Source organism: Drosophila miranda, assembly GCF_003369915.1.
Source record: "Drosophila miranda strain MSH22 chromosome Y unlocalized genomic scaffold, D.miranda_PacBio2.1 Contig_Y2_pilon, whole genome shotgun sequence".
NCBI lineage: Eukaryota > Metazoa > Arthropoda > Insecta > Diptera > Drosophilidae > Drosophila > Drosophila miranda.
The window spans coordinates 222,226-229,865 of NW_022881614.1; the positions used below are offsets into that span (position 1 = coordinate 222,226).

General features: G+C 46.3%; 1 protein-coding gene and 1 pseudogene across 1 annotated transcript; both read right to left on the bottom strand.

Moving 5' to 3' along the window:
• Positions 1 to 8: 8 nt before the first annotated feature.
• On the bottom strand, positions 9 to 1,487 carry LOC117193164 (annotated as a pseudogene).
• A 606-nt stretch (positions 1,488 to 2,093) lies between these two features.
• Positions 2,094 to 3,011, bottom strand: LOC117193555 (serine protease grass-like). Its single transcript, XM_033398302.1, has 2 exons — positions 2,791 to 3,011; positions 2,094 to 2,732 (listed from the first exon to the last, which is right to left on the bottom strand). Exons 1-2 carry the CDS (start codon positions 2,876 to 2,878, stop codon positions 2,140 to 2,142), a joined length of 681 nt encoding a protein of 226 aa, XP_033254193.1. The 5' UTR covers positions 2,879 to 3,011; the 3' UTR covers positions 2,094 to 2,139.
• Between the last annotated feature and the right edge of the window lie 4,629 nt (positions 3,012 to 7,640).

The window sequence follows — 7,640 nt, forward strand, 5'->3', positions numbered from 1 at the left end:
GCGTCTAGTCCAGGTCTAGTCTACGGCAGGGCGTCGCTCCAGCTTGCCACGCAGGAGGGTGCGGATAGTCTCGTCCCTCTGCACGAGCCTGTGACGCAGCTTGTCCAGCTCCTCTACGTTGCGGGCGTGCAGGCCGCGCATTTGTGACTCCTTGTGCTTGACGAGCACCTCAAGGCGTCGCACTGCGTCGTAGGTTTCCCTCATCTCCGTCTGGCCCGCCTCCAGCTTCTGGGCCTACTGCTGGGCCATGCGAAGACGGGCTTTCAGTCGGTCCCGAGAGTGTTTGGCCTTCTCCGTGCTGCGGGCGAGGGCGGCGGCCCGCATGGAGCTCGCCTTCAGCTGATCCTGCAGAGAGGAACGCTCTCTGACGTGGTCCTGCTTCAGTTCCTCCAGCAGAGTCTTACACTGATGCATTGCCTCCACCTCGACTGGACCTGCTGCTGCATTGGGTGCGCTTGTGGCATTGGGGACAGCGGTGCTCCTAAGGGCTGCAAGCTCCGATTTGGTGCGGGCGTAGGCCGCCTGCAGATGGTCCATGTCCAGAAGGAGCGTCTGCATCCGCTGCTCGTAGCAGTGCATCACCTCCACCAGCTTCTCCTTGGCCAGGTCGGTCTTGCGTGTTTGCGCCTCGGCCTTTGAGCGGCAAACGCCCAGCTGCGCCTGGAGGCAGACACGCTCTTCCCGCCATCCCCCAGGTCGCGGCGCAGTTGCTCCTGGGACTGCAACTGTAGGGGACATCAGCAGAGAGCAGTGGTCAGTGATCAGGTGAGTGTCCTATGGATATGGGAAGTGTTCGAACTCTGTGTTGTACTGCAACAGGAGAGCGTCCTTGTCGCGGATGGATTCGTCGTAGGCCTGCAGTAGCGGGCCCAATGTGTGCGTGGGCAGGGGCTGACAGCCGGTGGAGCCTGAGGAGCAGGCTGCCGCTGCCGAGCTCGTCGATTCTTTCTCCCCGTTCCTCCGCTGATCCTGGTAGTTCTCGATCTGCACATTTAAACGGAAGACGAGAGTGTTTTACATGTCCACGTCGTTCGCCAGCGTTCTGTTCTGCCCATTGCGGTCGCAATTGGTCACCTGCTGCTCTGCCACCGCCAGACGGCTCTCCAGCTGGGAGCTGTCGGTGCGCAGCCGCTCGTTCTCGTTGGCGAACTGTTCGTTGTACTTATGCAGGGTGGAAAGGCGCTGCACCAGCTGCTCCAGCTGCTGGTCCTTGGCCTGCAACTGTGTGGGATATGGGGATGAGCGCGTGGCTGGGTTGGGTTTGGTTTGGTTTGGGGTGCTGCTTACCAGTCCGTTGAGCATGCGATCGCTCCGATCCTTTCTCCCGGCGGGTGTCGTCTGCTGGCGTTGCTCCACCTCCACGCTCCTCGAGCGGTGACTGAAGTTTCCGGACAGCGTCTGCAACGGTTTCCGATTCCTCTTTGGCTGGTCCAGTCCTCCTGGTCGGTCTGGTCCAGATCCGTGATCATTACACTCCGCCAACTCATTTCAGTAATTTTCTTATTCAAATTCTGACCTTTCCTGCCCGGGCTTCTAGCCTGCTGTGGAGATGAAGTAAACAAATCCCAAACCCAGCCAACCAACCTCCGCCGACACATCTGTCGTGTGTCCTGGCGCTCGTTGCCATGACGTTCTACCCTGTGTTTGACCCTGTTTCGCGGGTATAGTCACCCCTCTGCTGCGACGAGAGCGTACTGAGCAAGAGAGGGCTAGAACGAGGGGGAACGTTGCAAAGTGCAAATTGATTTGTACCTTTTGGTTATAAAAATGATTCGATCTGATCCAGATTCGGAAATCTGGCAGATATGGTCATTCTCTATGATTGTGAGTTCTTAATTTTCTCGTATCTTCAAAATTGTGGATGCCACAGATTTTTGTCCTTTGTTGGGCTCTAATAGGGACGGACAGAGGGACGGACGAAAAGACGGACAGACAGACATGGCTCTCTCGACTCAGCTATTGATGCTAATCAAGAATATATGGGTCGAAAACGCTTTCTTCTGGAAGTTACACACATCCACTTTCACCAAAAATGTAATATACCCTATATTCATTTTGAGTAGCGGGCATAAAAAGTTAGATTTTAAGCTAGACACATTTATTATATCTCGTTTTAAAACGCAGTACAAATGGACTTTTTCAGAAAAATGAATAAAGTGAATTCTGGGCCACTATATCGGTACTATTGCGAACTTCTCCTTCCGATTTCTGGGCATCTAGATCCTCACTGGTTGGACGTTCTCCTTCCAAATTCTTTCTGGATAGTGGATTAGTTTTTTGACCTTCTTCCAATTTCTGGCTAGATAGTAGATTATTGGTGAGAGCAGGATTGTTGAACAGCTTTATGACGCGCGCGATCCACTCTGCATGACTGACCACACCCGTGTAGACAGAAGGGCCGACACCGTTCCGGGTGGTGTAGCTGGCAATCCCGAACTGGACGTAGCGCTCCAGGCCCTGATACTTTACCACTCTACCCAAGGGCCCGCCGGAGTCACCGTTGCAGAGGTTGCCAGTGCGGTGTCCGGCACAGAACTTATTCGTTGCCAGCGATAGTCTGAATTGGTCAATGCACACGTTCCGACGGTACCGGTCCAAGGTGATTGTCTGAAGAACGGCGCTGGTGCTACCACTTCTGGTTTTGCCCCAGCCAGTGGCAGTGAACCAGGAAAGTGTCTCCACCGTAGGGGTCACCCTCGGATCCATGATCAGACAGATTGGTCGAATGTGCACTGCAAAAAAGATCGCAGCGTCAATTCTGGATCTTTGCTTGTGGAGGTGCTTGTTTACTTTTGAACTGGACCTTTCGCGCCAGTCGCAGCAGTCCTATATCGTTCGGATGCACATTTCTGTTGTAAAAACGATTTTTGATGGCCATATCAATGTCATACTCTTCAGAGGGAGGAAGGCAGCCCGCTTCTGCTTCCGAGCAGTCAGTACTTGTCCTTCTGTTGTAGTCTCCCAGGCGAACTTTTCTGTTTAAACGAAATCCTATATGTACTCCTATATCTAGCTATGGCTACTTACAGCGATTCTCTATCACGAATGCAATGCGCAGCAGTCAGCACGAACTCTGTAAAGGAACCCAAGTGTTATTCTAGCGCAAAAAGTGCCAAGCTTCCAAATACGAACGATTGTGAATGAGCGTCCCGGAACACACAAAGTCCGGAGACGTATGCAAATATGTCATCCAGGGACTCGAAGTTTTTCGGCTTCAGCAAACTTTCCGATCCTGCGCGAACACCGCAGTTCTGCTCCAGAAATTGTGCAGATCCCGACTGGCAAACGATCAAGCAAGCGAATATTGATATAATCGCTACTAGGTTCTTCATTGCGACTGAGCGAATCGGGGAACACTGATGTCTAGCCAGGAGGGGCGCTCATATTAATACTAATCAGAACAGACACCTAGTTATTACTGAATTCCCAGAAAACTCTGGTTTCCTACAAAAAATGTTATGTCTTTTCTTGAGCATAAGGTCAGATTTTGATCTTACAAAATGAGCACCAAATTCTCTCGACAATAAAAGCTAAAGATAATAATAGAGAAGTTGCTATTTGATTCCAATTAAATAAATCCAATAATTCAAATTTTAGTGTCCAATTAACCAGAATTTGGTAACCAAAAAGATCGAGCAGGGGCAGATTGTGTTCTTTTCCCAAAAAAAGAGAAATTTCAGCCAAGTGCAATTTTAATGATTATGGTTCTCATAAAGCTCCTATTACGATACGGATCAAGGCCTTTAACAGTTCCACGAAATCCCTTTCCTTTGATCCCTACTGCCCCACGCCATTGTTAAAATTTATGCCACAAACCATTGGAATCTCAGTTTAAAAAAAATCGATGCCTATAGCTGTGATTAGGTTTTTAAAACTGAAAAGTCTATTACATATGTAACATATATAGTTTTTTTTGTTTTGTTTCATTTTGAATCAGATCTTGATCTCGTCTTCTCGCACGACGCGCTGGATCCAATCTGCATGGTATAAAACATCTGTGTAGATACCCGGACCATCGCAATTCGCGCTGCCATAACTGACAATTCCGACCTGAACGTAGCTGTTCTGGGTTCCATTCAAAAATGTTATCAATGGGCCGCCAGAGTTCCCGTTGCATGTGTCGCCTTGCCGGTGTCCTGCACAGATCTGGCTCTGTAGCATTGTGTGCCGAAATTTGTGATTGCATTTGCTACGGTCGAGTCGGAACACCGCAGTCTGGCTGTAGAAATTGTCCAGATCCCGAATGACCAAGGATCAGGCAAGCGAGCACAGCAACAGCAGCTAATCTCATTTCAAGGCAATGAACTGGGACACACTGATGTCTACTAAGTCGTGTTGGGCACTTATATACACCAAGGGGAACCTATGCCGCTAATCAGTCTTTTTGATTTTCAATTAATTTGTATTATTTATTTATTATTATTTACTTTTAATTTTTAGTTCCTTAGAACTGATACCACGGATTGTGTATGTGTTGTCACTTGTACATATACGAATAAGTGGTATACCCTATCTGAAAGTATAGAAGCGGATCCAGGAATTAGATACGGGTCAACGATTGTGAGTTCTATATAAATTCGATAATTTATTCTGCAATTCTAGTTCTTCTGTTAATAAGTTTCACATTTTGCTTAGTTACGTTAGATCATATTTTTCTCAAAATAAAAACAAAATAAACGAGGGGGAACGTTGTGAGTTGCTGCGGACACCGCAACTCTACAGTTATACCCGATACTAAGTCAGTATGGCTCTCCTCCGGCAGACGCCGCTAATATTGAACGACACGACAAAGAGTGCGTGCGAGAGAGACAGAAAATAAGTCTGAGCGTGACGTCGGGCGCTGCGTAGCCACTGCAAATTGATTTGTTCCTATTGGCTATAAAAATTATCTGATCTGATCCAGATTCAGCAATCTAATAGATATGGTCATTATCTATGATTCTGCGTTTTTAGTTTTCTCGAATGTGCAATATTGTGGATGCAACAGATTTTCGTCCTTTGTGTGGGCGGAAAGGGGTGGGGCGAAATTTTGAGATACACGTTTTATAGTAAGATCTAACAGGAGTGCGGATACCAAATTTGGTTACTCTAGCATTAATAGTCTCTGAGATTTTTGAATATCCCCAGATTTTCGTCCTTTGCGGGGGCGGAAGGGGGTGTGGCGAAATTTTGAAACAAACTCGTCTCGGTCCGATATATTAGGAGTGTGGATACCAAATTTGGTTGCTCTAGCCTTTGTAGTCTCTGAGATCTAGGCGCTAATGTTTTACTCTAAGCAAAGCCGCCTATGCTACGTGTGTGTTAGAGAGAGACAGGGCGAGAAAAAATGAAATTGTTTTCTTGATGCTGGCTATAATAATAATACGATCCAATTCAGATTCCGCAGTCTTAAAGATATGGTCATTCTCTACAATTCTACGTTTTTCTAATTTTTGTTTTTCTCATATCTTTAAAATTGTGGATGCCACAGATTTTCGTCCTTTGTGGGAGCGGAAGTGGGCGGGGCGAAGTTTTGAAATATTTTTGTAGCAGTGGCATATCACAGAAGTCTGGATCCAAAACATCGTTGCTCTAGCTCTTATAGTCTTTGAGCACTAGGCGCTGAAGGGGACGGACAGACGGACGGACTGACAGACGGACAGACGGACAGACAGACAGACAGGGCCCAATCGACTCGGCTATTGATGCTGATCAAGAATATATATTCTTTATGGGGTCGGAAACGATTCCTTCTGGACGTTACACACATCCACTTTTACCACAAATCTAATATACCCCAATACTCATTTTGAGTATCGGGTATAAAAAGGAAGTAAAGTAATTGAAAGGTTTCTTTACTTGATATGTCATTGTTAGGTCATCCCACAGTTTGAATATCACTACTTTTGACAGGGTCAGGGTTCTTAACCTAATGATCACCTTGTTGGGGTGATTGCTGAACTCGATATTCTTTACAAGAGTGCTTTTTAAAATATATGCTTTACCAGTGCACTGGTAGGGCCAATTGATGCCGTGCACGTACAAGTGGTTGTTCCGATTGCCGACACGGTTGAAATATTTTCCGCAGATGTATTAGCCGTAGGGCTTGTGGCCCATGTGAAAGATAACACGTCAGTCTCACCTGAGTGAGTCTCCGTCCCGTCGAGATGCATCCACTCTGCTCCACGCTCTGCCTGAGGTTCTGGTTCGTGGTGATTGACTCGACCAATTCCTGTTCGGAGACCTTATCGGCGAATGAGCCCCAGTCTACGAAAGCCACCTTCTTCGTTTTCATTGTAAAATTCAATCAAATAATTCTTTATTTTTATTTTTTTGTTTGTTTGCATTCGAGGCAGTACATTTTGACAATGGGAAGCTCTGTCAGTTAGGGATACTGAAATATTTTCAGTCGCATCACTGACAATGCATTATATAGATGTGGCAGTTCATACAAACGAACTTTCTGGATTTGATCCCCAGGGTCTTCGGCTCTGGAGTTCGGCTAGTTAGTATGATTATATGATTTTGCGATTGGTTCTGTTTTCTCTTTTCTTTGGACGTTGACATGCAATGACTGCATCTTTCAAGAGGCGATGCAGTTACTGCACCGTCAAGTGGCCCGTGTGACTCCAGCAGAAGGCTGTTACGCGCGGATCCCAGGCAAAACGCAGCACTCCTCCCGCCCAACCGACCGAGGGGCGCTGCCGCATGACGCGCGGTGCGTAGCCGAACCAAACGCGAACATGCAAGAAAGATAGCTATTAGACTATCATTCGAGGAAAATTAGTACTAAACTTACTAAGAAACTAAGCATGCAATCAAAATACAAATACCACTACAGTTACTAATTAATAGAAAGATGTGTAAGGATTAATAATTTAATAAGAGGAAGAGAATTAGTGGTGGATATAATATGGTAGAGGGAAATATAATCCGAGCATAAGACCCTAAACGGTTCATGCAAGGAATAATTCGATCTACAAAGTGGAAGGAACAACGGTATAAAATTTCTAGTCAGTCTAATAGCATAAATATCACACCAAGCATTTTTCTACGGTTAACTAAGGATGGGAGGTTTAATAATAGTAGTCTACTAGAGTAAGATGGGAGTCTTACACCTGCATCCCAGTTAAGGCCCCGCAGAGCAAGGAGTAAAAAATTTTTCTGTACTGATTCTATACGGTCCTGGTGTACTTTGTACTGAGGGCACCATACACAGGAGCCGTATTCTAAGATCGGACGAACAAGCGAGGTATAGAGAGTCTTTGTTATATAGGGGTCGTCAAATTCCTTTGACCACCTCTTTATAAACCCAAGCACGCCCATGGCCTTATTTACCATGGTAGAAATGTGTTCGGAAAACTTTAACTTGGGGTCTAACATAACACCCAGATCATCCACCAGGGTAATTCTCTCAAGAGAACCACCAAATAGGGTGTAGGGAGCCAACAAAGGGCTAGAACGATGAAATGTCATAACTTTGCATTTCGAGGCATTAAGGTGTAACAAGTGTGCACAACACCATGACTGAAAGTTATTGAGATCGGATTGCAAGCGAGAATGAAATGAAATGTCCTTGTACTGGACTCAGAGTTTAACATCATCCGCATACATAAGTACTCGAGAGTATGTTAATACTAAAGGTAAGTCATTAATAAAGA

What these genes read in the sequence shown, in the direction of transcription:
- LOC117193555 (XM_033398302.1), bottom strand. Translation starts at nt 2,878, where the DNA reads ATGGCCATCAAAAATCGTTTTTACAACAGAAATGTGCATCCGAACGAT. An exon ending in GCGAAAGGTCCAGTTCAAAA is followed by an intron (nt 2,733 to 2,790) that starts GTAAACAAGCAC and finishes TCTTTTTTGCAG; the next exon opens with TGCACATTCGACCAATCTGT.